Source organism: Ptychodera flava, chromosome 13 (genome assembly GCF_041260155.1).
Source record: "Ptychodera flava strain L36383 chromosome 13, AS_Pfla_20210202, whole genome shotgun sequence".
NCBI classification, from domain to species: domain Eukaryota; kingdom Metazoa; phylum Hemichordata; class Enteropneusta; family Ptychoderidae; genus Ptychodera; species Ptychodera flava.
The window spans coordinates 15,354,355-15,366,187 of NC_091940.1; the positions used below are offsets into that span (position 1 = coordinate 15,354,355).

At 37.1% G+C, this 11,833-nt stretch overlaps 1 protein-coding gene across 1 annotated transcript; it reads left to right on the top strand.

Annotated features, from left to right (window-relative positions):
• The first annotated feature begins 149 nt into the window (after positions 1 to 149).
• On the top strand, positions 150 to 7,739 carry LOC139147554 (glucose-fructose oxidoreductase domain-containing protein 2-like). Its single transcript, XM_070718681.1, has one exon. It carries the CDS (start codon positions 544 to 546, stop codon positions 1,735 to 1,737), a length of 1,194 nt encoding a protein of 397 aa, XP_070574782.1. The 5' UTR covers positions 150 to 543; the 3' UTR covers positions 1,738 to 7,739.
• Positions 7,740 to 11,833: the final 4,094 nt, after the last annotated feature.

Consider the following 11,833-nt stretch of genomic DNA (forward strand, 5'->3'; position numbering starts at 1 on the left):
GACCTAACGTTGGTCATGAGAAGTTTTAATCATTTACTTGAAACTATAAAATGTCAGTTGAGTATAATGCTCGTAATTTACACGGTTGTGAAAATCTCGTTTGCTGATCAGTTTCGCAGGATATTTATGTAAAAACTTGCCGTTGGCGGCGCTCTCAGAACGATGAATGATGCTATCGGATTCAGGAAGAGGAACATAGATGCTGGGTGTAGTGAAACGTTGGCAACAGGGAAAGCCCAACCATAGTTCAATGGAAATGATTTAACAATGGAAATGGGAAAGAGGAAACACGGTGAAGGTTAGGCCAATAACTTGTTCTGGATGAAAAGCCGTAAGTGATCCCGTTGAAATTAAGGACAGGCCACGACCAAATGTCAAATTTTAACGGTCAGAGTATCGCCAATATTTGAGGAAACCAAGAATTTTGTCGTTTGAAATGTTCAGCGGATATCCGCTATCCTAGAGAGCATCCGAATCGCTTACCTTGTCTCCAATCAACATCATCACTTTGTATTGTTAGCGTAAATTCAGAAACTCTTTCAGATGAAGATGCTACCGGGTGTCGGTGTATTTGGCTACGGGTCTTTGGCCCGTGCCAAAATATCCATTCTCCAAGCTGTCGGGTTCAAAGTTGAAGCAGTGTGGGCACCAACCATGGAACTGGCCAAGGAAATTGCAGCCGACCTGAATATTCCATACTTCACAGATCAAGTCGACAACGTGCTGCTGCACCAAAATGTTGACCTAGTCTGTATCAGCAATCCGCCAATAATGCACTCTCAAGTAGCGGCCAAGGCATTGGGAATAGGCAAACACGTCCTGTGTGAAAAACCCGCCGGCTTGAATGAACTGGACGCTTTCAAAATGGTCAACGCAGCTAGGTACTATCCAACGTTGATGTCGATAATGGGACATGGACTTCGGTTCCTTCCAGCCTTTACAAAGATGAAAGCTCTCCTGGCTGAGGGCTATGTAGGTTCTGTACAGCTGTGTGAAATCCGTGTTCACTGCGGGTCACTCCTGAGGGAAAGGTACAACTGGGAGTGTGATGAAGTGATGGGTGGTGGTGTGCTTAGCATTCTAGGCTGTCATATGATTGATATTATTACCTATGTGATGAACCAGAGGGCGGTCAAAGTGTATGGGACTCTGAAAACCCTGGTCACCAAGACAGCCAAGATTCATGGGATTCGCAGCATTACAAGCGATGATTTCTGCACTTTCCAGATGGAAATGAGTGATGGGGCGTTTGTAGCCGTCACTTTGAATTCCCATCTGCCGGGTGTCTTCTCCCAGGAGGTACTGGTTGTCGGCACCAAGGGGAGGCTTGCTGTCAGGGAAGCAGACTTGTATGGACAGACATCAGAAATGAGCAAGGAGGAAATCATAGTCGCGGACTCACTACTGATATCAGAGCAGCAAAGGCTGGGAGTGTCCGATGCCATTCTCAAGGAACTGCCACTGCCGTACTTCAAGGGAGTCTTGAAACTCATCTGCACACTCAAGGACGCCTTTGAGAGAAAGGAGGACAAGCTCAGCTGGGATCCGGAGCCCATCTCCATGGCGGCGACATTTGAAGACGGTCTGTACATCCAGACTGTCTTGGATGCTATCCGTCAGTCAAGTCAGAGTCGCCTCTGGGAGAAAGTCGCGATCATGACTGAAGAACCGGATCCAAATCCGTACCTCACGTCAGCTGCTGTGAACCGAAGTCGACATTCAATTACTTTCACTTAATAGAGATATCACTGATCACTGCCATCATACACTACACACACTGTATAACTTTCTGATAAAATGCATGTATAACAACGTCTTTTATGAGTGTCTCAGTCTGGTCATTATAGAGAATTGAGTCGATGTAATTGAAAGTCCTTGTGTGTAATTCTGTCAGAAGTGCTGTAGGTTTGAATGTTAATTAATATTGACTGGTCCATGACATCTAGCATAATTTATGGAATAGTAATGTAACTATAAAAAACTTGGTGTGAGTAATTTGTTATTTTAACCTTTTCATATCCAAACATGTTTTGGATATTGTACTCTGAAAGCAAGGAATCTTACAGACTCACACATTTGTCAAACAAAAATACAGTAAATCTGGATACCATCATAGAGTTGATTTGTATGCCTACATGTATTTAAATCTCTATCAGTTGTTGGTTCACTGCGTTTTCCTGTGTTTTTGTTCCTTGTGTAAAATGTTGTTTCTTGTTCTACTCTCAAAGGTGATAGCAAAATGCCCTATGTTCAACTTGTTGACACTATCTGTATGTAGTGCCTTATTGTTGACAATTGAATTTCAGTCTAGACTTGAATTTTTATTTATCAACAGTAATGTTGTGTATAATGCTATTATTTGAACAGGAAACATAATTTGGAAATGCACGGTACTTGGTTTAAAGAACAGAAGTATTGACAATATCATCAAAAGTCACCGCTATCGTTCCTTTGCCAGTTACTTGGAGCATTTTCAAAGATTTTTCCCAAAATATTGAACAGTCTATGTTGGAAATGCGGAGTCTTGTATGAATTGAAATGCTGTGCACTAGAATGGAAGTGTGTTGATGTACAGGTATGCACAGTCTAGTTTTACTGATGTGTCAATTTAAAGTCTAATGTTAGCAACAGAATAGATTAACTTTATAGAGTTATCGTAGTAAGTAAGTGTTAAATAATCGTTTATTGAGAAAGTTAGCCCATACCAACTATAGAAAAGGTTAATGTGTGTTAAATAATAGTAGTATTGACATATGATAAGTTGTGCAAATAGGATACATGTAAGTGCAATCTGATTAAAATCCAGCTGTAGTGATGTGCTCGGTATTTTCGCCCTTACCGTTGTGGTCGTTTACTTCCGCGTAGTGAGGCAAGGCTACGCGGAAGTAAACGACCACAACGGTAAGGGCGTAAATACAGAGCACATCACTATAGCTGGATTTTAATCAGATTGCATGTAAGTGGTTCCCACAGAAACTTCTAAGAGTAGTTCATGTCGCAGAACATTTTCAATATCTCTAGATAGAATACAACATGGGACTAAAGCATAATTACAATCTGCTTTCGATAAGAACTGTAATACATTCTCAAGTTTTTGTGATAACATACTGACCAGGCTGACATTTGCACAATGCCGTTAATTTTCAATTTTCAAGTCGATTGCAAACAGTTGTTGTGTTGCAAAGCGGTGACAGATGTTGAGTGATTTACATGTGTTTTAATCCAACTTCTGGTGAATTGTGTTTTTAATATGGATAAATGTTACACTGAAATATAACACTGTGGACAGATTTGTGAGCGTTTTTTTTCTATGCACTTTTTAATATTTTTAGTGTTTTATCAACCTAATATTGTGCTTTAACATGATTCATTTCAATATGCAGTGTTTTCCATGCTTGTCCATAAAAAAGGGCAGTTTGTTACCCATTCAGTAAAGAAGGGCACATGCAGATTTTAGGATGGTAGATTTTAGGATTCAATCCCAAAAACTATGTGATGTGACAGTGCCAAATTGTTACATTGACTGACATCGTGACTGTGGCTGATGGAAAAGTGATTATAGAGAATTATCCAGAGATAAAGCATGGATGAACTTCTTCTAGTTCTGTTGTAAAGTGTGGATTTCAAAGCTGAAAGGTCAAAGTGCAAAAAAGAGCCAAAGGTCACATCAAAGGGTTTGCTTCTCATCCTTGTATCCATCGATCTAAACTAAATGTGTCAGCCTTTTTTCACCATGGTTACTGGAAAAAAAATCTATGTGTATAATGACAGCATGCTGGGCTGCAGAAATAATATCAAGTTACTGTACCTGAGTGCAACTGTTTTGTTTTGTTTTCTGAACAATTTGTGATTCATGCAGGTTAATATACACAGAGGCCAAAGCACTGCAAGCAAACAAATTTTGAAAAATTTTGATGTTTTCAGGATATCAAAAACTTGTATTAAGGTAGTAAAATGGACCAACACAAAAAAACCATTTTTTATTATAAAGTAAACATTTTATGTAAGTTGTGTCAAATACTGAAAATATATATTTTAAATTATTTTATGCTGCATTTTGTGTGTTAATCCGTTGTTGCACAAAACATGGAGAAATCATTAATGTTATATTTTTCTGAGTGACCAAGATTTTTGCCGGTTGGATTTTATAGATTGCCTATGCTTTAGGGTGTAAGAAAAATTATCTGTAGGGTTCATAAAGGCCGTCTTTTGAGAAACCAGGCAGGTTTAAACATAGGATGCAATGTTTCAAAGGAAGTACATTTGTCTTCTGCTGAAACAAGGAAATATCCCACAAATGATTTACATGTTTCTGTGAAGTTGTAACCATTGTTTTTTTGTCCACTGTGCCAATGTTACTCCCTGATTTGGGGCATTGTGAATTAATATTCTGCGTCAGTGGTTGTTCCCTTGTTATTTTCACTGCCAATTTTTCCTCCACAACAATGTGCTACGATTGTAATGCCACTTTGCTGGTTTTTGACTTACCAAAAAATGCCATAAATGTTCTCTGTATAAATTAATAGATATTTTAAAGAAAAAAATTGTGCACACCTAGTCGTCATGTCGTAAAATAATTAAACAGTTAACTTGATAGCAGTGATACAGATAAGTTATACTCCTTGACAATTTTTTGTATATTTTGAAATGTGATAGAAAAGTGATGTAATATTCTCAAAATGTAGCCCAAAATTTGTTTGCTTGGGCTCGGTTAGCAAGTGAAGCTTTGCATTCTCCATGACATATAACTGCTATTAAAATTCTGCACACTTTCACCTTGGTATTACTAAGAATGTATTTGCTGAATGCCAATTTGTTGTGTCCTGAGAAAACTTGCGTTGCGATGTAAGAAAGATTGATTGTCATATATTGACGTAGCAGTTGTGGCAGAAAAGAAATACGGTAGTTATTAAAGATATGTATTTTCCATTCTTCAAAGAGGTACAAGAGTAACACTTTCATATGACAGCATTTACTGACGGAGCTATCAAGTTCTGACCCAAAATTCCCTTATTTTCATTTATCCAACAGTTTGATTAAACATTCTGTATATGCAATCATATTCACCGAATTCTATTCAGGATTTTGACACTTAACTTGCTTTACAACTACGACATCAAATTTTCACGGTTGATTTTTGATGTGAGGTTATGTTTGGGTCATGAAAAATTTACAATAGCTGTAACGTTTGATGATTTTTCAATATTTGTTTGTAATGTCAATGACAGTTTCTTGATCTACTCCCCCGAAACATGCTAAGATAAACAGTGTTCAGCTTGTTAGCCTAGCCTTACTGTGTCAACTGCATTGTCACTGTTGACAAGTGGTCCAGACAAGAATTAAAATGTAAACAATAACTGGGCATTTTACAGATCATATAGACGCTGTTTTAAAAGCTAAATACAAGGAGTTTCAACATGCCTTGGGGAGCACCATAGAACAAGAACTTATGATTGCACACCAAAGAAAATAGTGAAAAATCACCAAGAGTTACAGCTACTGGCTATTAATCATAGAGTCTGTGGTTTAGTGTAGTGACATCAGTATTTTGTACAGAACAGGCACCTGTACATGATGGAATCAGTTTCAAATTTGAATTTATAGCTTTTAACTTCCTGTCAGCCACAGTTTCCATGAGAAGGTCGTGATTGTCGCACAAAGGTCATTTTAAGTACTTAACATCAACTGTAATAATGTGTCTGTTATCAACAGTGTCCTGTAGGTGACCTGGTGATCCTCCGTGTTTGCTCGTATGTACGAGGGCGCTGTTTCCAGAACCTAACAATTTATCAAGCGATCGGTTACCTCTTTTATGCAAATTTTTTTCTATTTAGAGCTGAGAGGCTACTTGTACATTATTTTCATTACATAATTTTGTTAACATTCAATTTTACAAAATCTGTTTTTAACTTGTTATTTCACCGAAAAAATACAGAACTGATGGATCAAAACTTTCGAAAGTCAGATTTTTTTTTAATGAACAAATACCAGATATATTTCTTTACACCATGGAAGTTTTTTTGTTAAACTTTTCAAGTCTTTTTCCTGTACAAGTAATAGTTTCTTCGAGTAACATTGCTCAGATCTGTTGTGATATTACTTAGGAAAGGAAATGTATCACTTTTTACTAAAGTCAATGAGGAAAAATTTTGCTGAACCTTGAGCAGCAAAGCAAAGCACAAATATTTGTTTTTTACAAACATTAGCATATTGTAAATTTTTTGAAGAATGGAAACATTTTAGAACTCGTTTGTGTGCTTTTCTTTTCTTTGTAAATGTAATGCAATTCTCCATGACACTGCGGGTTTTTTTCCTGTTCTGCGTTCATCTTTTCAATTCTGAGGATATTTTGCTAATTTATGTATGTATGCCATGGATTAAGCTGGATTGTAGTTTGCCAATACTGTACAGATATATTGATGAGCCAAACATAGCGGAAACATGACAGACACTGTAAAAGAAAAACTGTTTTATTTTGTACTTCTGGCTTTTGCCAGGAAGCATTTTCAATATGAACCTCAAGGATATGTGTCAAACTCAAGTACTTTCTTCTCTGTTCAGTATGGTTTATTTTTTCAAGCATGACAAAAACTATGCTTGTATGTTGAATTGGACTTTGAAAATATGTAGAATCTGGTCGATGAAGAAGTCATATTTTCAAATATATCTGCTGTTTATAGCATACTGGTGATCATTATGTTTACATAAACCAGCTGATTTAGACTCAGCGTAGTTCATTGCTTCTATGGTACACCGCATGTTGTTGTATGTTACAGCATCACAAAGTCTCTTGCGATGATAGAATGTGATAACCATGAAGGTGGAGGGAATGTACCTCAAGGCCAATAAAGAAAGTGAAGTCCATCTTTTCTCAGTTATTTTAAGGCTTTTGTGGACTTGACCTGCAAAATAGCCAGAAAACAGCGTTTCTGTTTAATGACAATGAAAACTGACCATTCAGCACAATGTGGCGAACAAGATCATGGGATGATCTGTGACAAACAGAAGCCCATCAATGTAGCACCACATATTCACGGCTGAAAAAACCTGATATTTGTCAGCCAAAAATATGTTTGAATATTGTGCTCTGTTCAAAAGAAAAATTGAACCCGAATGACCCAAGTTTTATTTAAAGACCAAGAAGAAGGATTTAAAGTTCTATGGGCAAGAGTTTTGCAAATTTTTCATATTATTAATTTCATGGTTCAATGACCACAAGTCTATTCTGTGATGCTGTATGTCTGTACCTCTACATGGATTGTAAGCAGATAAATGACAGGACAAAGTCCCTCAATCTGGTCAGGGCAAAGCAACAAATGGGAAACTAGTAAACGAGCAATGCAAAAACTGAAAGATGCCTAAATTTCATGAGCTGAATTTTGAATGTTTCAAGTGTACACTGTTAACCATGCTTGATAAAGTGTTCATTGTTTTGTTTTCATAGGCAAAGGTAATATCAGTATGTACATCACTATGCAAGTAAAAAGTGTTTTTAAAATATTGTAGGTGTGTAGATTGTGTTTCTGTTATTGGTCCGAAGAGTTAATAGATAGGATGAACTACTAAAACAGGTTTAACACAGGTGTAAATAATCCAATAGTAGCTGTTCTACTCTTCTTCTCTCATTGAAGTGAGAATGTGCTTTCACTTTCTTGAGTAATTTTATTTGTTCATTCTGATGTTGTTTGTGATTATTTGTCAATTGTTGAATAAATAAAAGAACAAGTGGATTCACTGTAGTGATATGTCATCTTGATATTTTGAGGTCAAATACTAGTATTCAAAATTAGATATGCTGACATGGACAGAACAGCCAATAATCACTAAATCATGTAAAACATTGGCTATCATGACCTCTGACCTATTGAATGATAATGTTCTGTCCACCCCTTACCTATGTCATGCTAGTGACACGCTAGTTTTGATTCTATTAACCCAAGTTCATATTAGAAAAATTGGCCTGAATTCTCAATGAGGCATCATAAATGATGGCCCAGCCAGGGTATAAAACAAGGTTTAATTAGGTTGATGCACTGAATTGACCTGCTTCCTATTATTTACTACTAAGAGAGACTGCCAAGGCAGTTCTGTGACCGTGCATCAAGTTTCTGTGCAATGCTTTCTGAAGGTCTACACTACAACTGATTTGGCAAAATACTGATCATCATTCAGGATTCTAGTGCAGTTGGGTGCTTTTGTATTTTTAAAGTATACAATAATGACAGATTTATTAAATGTTTTCAACAGTATTGATAATCATAAATTTATTAATGTTCTCACTGTTGATATGAATAATTACGCCTTGTAGCCCTGTGGGGGTGGGTTGCCAGTGCCCGTCGATGCCACAGGCGCTCCTTAGCTGGGTAGTCAGTAGATCGATTTTCCGATTGATCTATTGATCCCGTGGTTGATATGCCCGCCACTGCAACCTAAATAACCACGCTCCTTAGCTGGGTAGTCTGCAAAGTAGATCGATTTTCGGATCGATCTATTGATCCCGTAGTCGATATGCCCGCCACTGCAACATAAATACTCACAAGGTGTGTAACACAATCACTAAAAAATCACACCACCAGATTTGTCTACTGGCCGTGCACTCGCACAAAGCATTCAGAACTACACTCCCATATACCTAGTTGGATCACAAATTTAACCTTCTCCTCGAAAATCACACCAATGAACGTGTTACTCGCATCATTTTGAAGAAATCGGTCGTTTTTTGAGACCAAGAGCAGTGAAAGTGGCCTGCAGAACGATTCTACCATATGACGTCATTTTTAGCACATATTTGGTTTTATATATAAATACCAAAAAGAGCGTATATGATGAGTCTAAATGTCTGTATATTTGTGGGGTATGTGCGGATGTATGTCCGTCACACACAAGGCTCCCATACCGCCAAAGCTACCGTCTCAGTATTTGGTGTACAGGTAGATGTAGGGGTTGAGATGTGAATTTGTTCAAATGAACACATCAGTGTCAAAAATGTGCAAATGAGGTAAGAAAAAGCGAAATTCTTAAACAGGCTTGAAACAGGCTTACTCCACTGACTTGAGTCATTTCTTGTCATTGTCATTGAACTGTTACACATTAACAGACCTGCTCAAACCATGGACAGTAGAGGGGAGGAAGACCGTCAGTAGAGGGGAGGAAGACCGTCTATGGTCAAACGAAGGCAGTAAGGGGGCTAGTTGCCTTTCTGCTATGCATGTTGCTAAAGTTGACCTCCAGTACCTAAAGTTTCAGACCTTAATTACTTTTGTCATTCTTGTTTTTCTGGTTTAAATATTTCTTGTTGTTTTCTGGTTGTACTGTGCAGAAATCATTGTCATAACATCAACGTAGAATTTTCCTGCACTGAACAGATAGGAACAACATTTATTGTTGATCTTTGGTACCCATACTGGTATGTACCAATTCTGATCAAATTTGAGCGACACTGTATAATTGCGGTATTTTTTCCACTGCTGATTGGTTCAACTATACTACACCAGTGACGTCTTGCCATGACCTTTGTTTGGGCCGTTGATTAGCCAATCAGGAGTGGAATAAATTACACCATATGGTAGAATCGTTCTGCAGGCCACATTTCACTGCGCTCGGTCTCAAAACATGGCCAATTTCTTCAAGATGATGCGAGTAACACGTTCATCGGCGTGATTTTCGAGGAGATGGTTAAATTTGTGATCCAACTAGGTATATGGGAATGTAGTTCTGAATGTTTTGTGCGAGCGCACGGCCAGTTGACAAATTGGGTGGTGTGATTTTTACCTCCCATTTGCCATACATATATGGCAATTAGGAGGTTATATGGTTGAAAAAAGTCTGTATGTGAGATGTCTGTCTGTCTGTATGTATGTATATATGTATGTATGTATGGATGTCTGTCCGTCCAACGCAAAAACTCTGAAACTGCTGCACGTATAAAGCTGATTTTTGGTGTAGTGATGCCATATATGATGTAGATGTGCCGTTGTTAAAATGAACTTTTTAGTCTCATGTATATGCAAATGAGGTAGAAACAAGGGCGAAAATGGTCTAAAATCAGTAACTCAGGAACTACTGTTCTGATCATTGTCATATTTGGTTTTTAGGTACCTTGGACCCTACTCATTCAAACATATAGATTGTGTGTCAATATTGGCTGCTTTCTATTTTAAATGAATTTTTTTCTCTATTTTTTTGCTATTTCAGTAAAAAATTGTTTCCTCTGAAAGCAATGGTCTGTTCGCTTTAAAAGTTGGCGTGCAGGTGCCTTGTGATAACTCAAAGTAGAATTCATCAAAATTATGGCAAAATTTGCATATTTGTATTAAAAAAATCTTCGTTGAAACTGTGTATGCCATTACTTTCTAATTGGATGTGTAGGTTCCTAGGAGTGACCTGAAGATGACTCTGTGAACTCATCCTGAAATTTGCAAATTTTGTGGTACTTTTTGTCATGCTTTCAAATTTGGTACAATAGGTGAAATGTAGTAGGTCATTCACTCAAAGTCAAGTACTGCCTGTGTGAATGAGCAGATTATGATTGTGCTGTTCCAGGCTGAGGTGCTATTTATAGGAATGATGCAATGTTAGATGGTTATTGATGTTTAACTGAATTTGACTTGCATTGTATGTAACTCTTGTAGTGTATTAACCCTATCAATTCACCCAGAAAAAATAATTAATATGATTTTAAGTAATCAAATTGATTAGGAAATCAACAAAGCCAAAATAATTTTAGTGTAGAATTATTAGAAAATTCAACTCTTTTGACAGTTCATAGTGAAATGCTTACCATCTTGGAGGATTAAAATATGTAAAGGCAACTTACCTGAATCCCAACTTTGACATATTCTGAACCGTCATATATTGTGCTCTGCATGTTATCTAAAAGAAATTGCTCATAATAGTTTGTCATGATAGGTTGGTCAAATAAATAGAGATAGAGAAAGTTCCAATTTCCATTTATGGTTGACTTGGTAAGGATAAAATAAAGTTACTTTTTGAGGAAAAAATAGAGTGGTCAATTAAAAGAGTGGTCAAAGTGATAGGGTTTTTATGGTAAAGCTGGGCTGTAAGACTCCTCATGTGCTATTTGTAGCAATTATGCAATCTGTGTAAACAGTGCAATGAAAGTGGTACATGATTCCTTATAATGCTTTTGATGACCTTGAACTTCTTAAGTTGCAAACATTTGTCTCTTAAGTGTGCTTTCTCTGAGTACCTACAGGCTCAACTTATTCAACAGAACTTACTTGCAATGTTAATTTTAAAGTTAAAATGTGCTTATAGTTAATAGGATGAAAATACTGATAAAGATAACCAGTTGAAGATTCTTTATAACCTGACAGATATGCTGTTTTTTTATGGCGTAATCTTGCTAAGCAAGTCTTGTTTACTTTAATTAGAATGTAATTAACTCTCGTTTATATTATTATAAGCAGTTACTAAGTATCAAGTTGAACAAGCTGATATTGACAAGTTGGTCGGCTGTTGGAGGGTAAAAGCTGTGAAAATAAATGTATGCATGTCTGTCTGTCTGTCTGTATGTCTGTATGTATGTTAGTTAGTATGTGCAGAGGTATGTCCGTCCACATTAAAACCTAAACCCCAGCACCTACCATCTTAGAATTTGGTGGACAGTGCACCCAGGGGTGGAGATGTGAATTTGTTGAAATGAACATGTCAAATTCAAAAAGATGCAAATGAGGGCAAAAAAAGGAAAAATCCTGCAAATTGCTAAACCCTGTAACCACTGGCCAGATTTGGTTGAAACTTGGTAGCAGCTTTTTATAGTGACTTAAGTTACATTTCTCCAAATTGTGGTGAAATTTTGAAAGTTGCATTT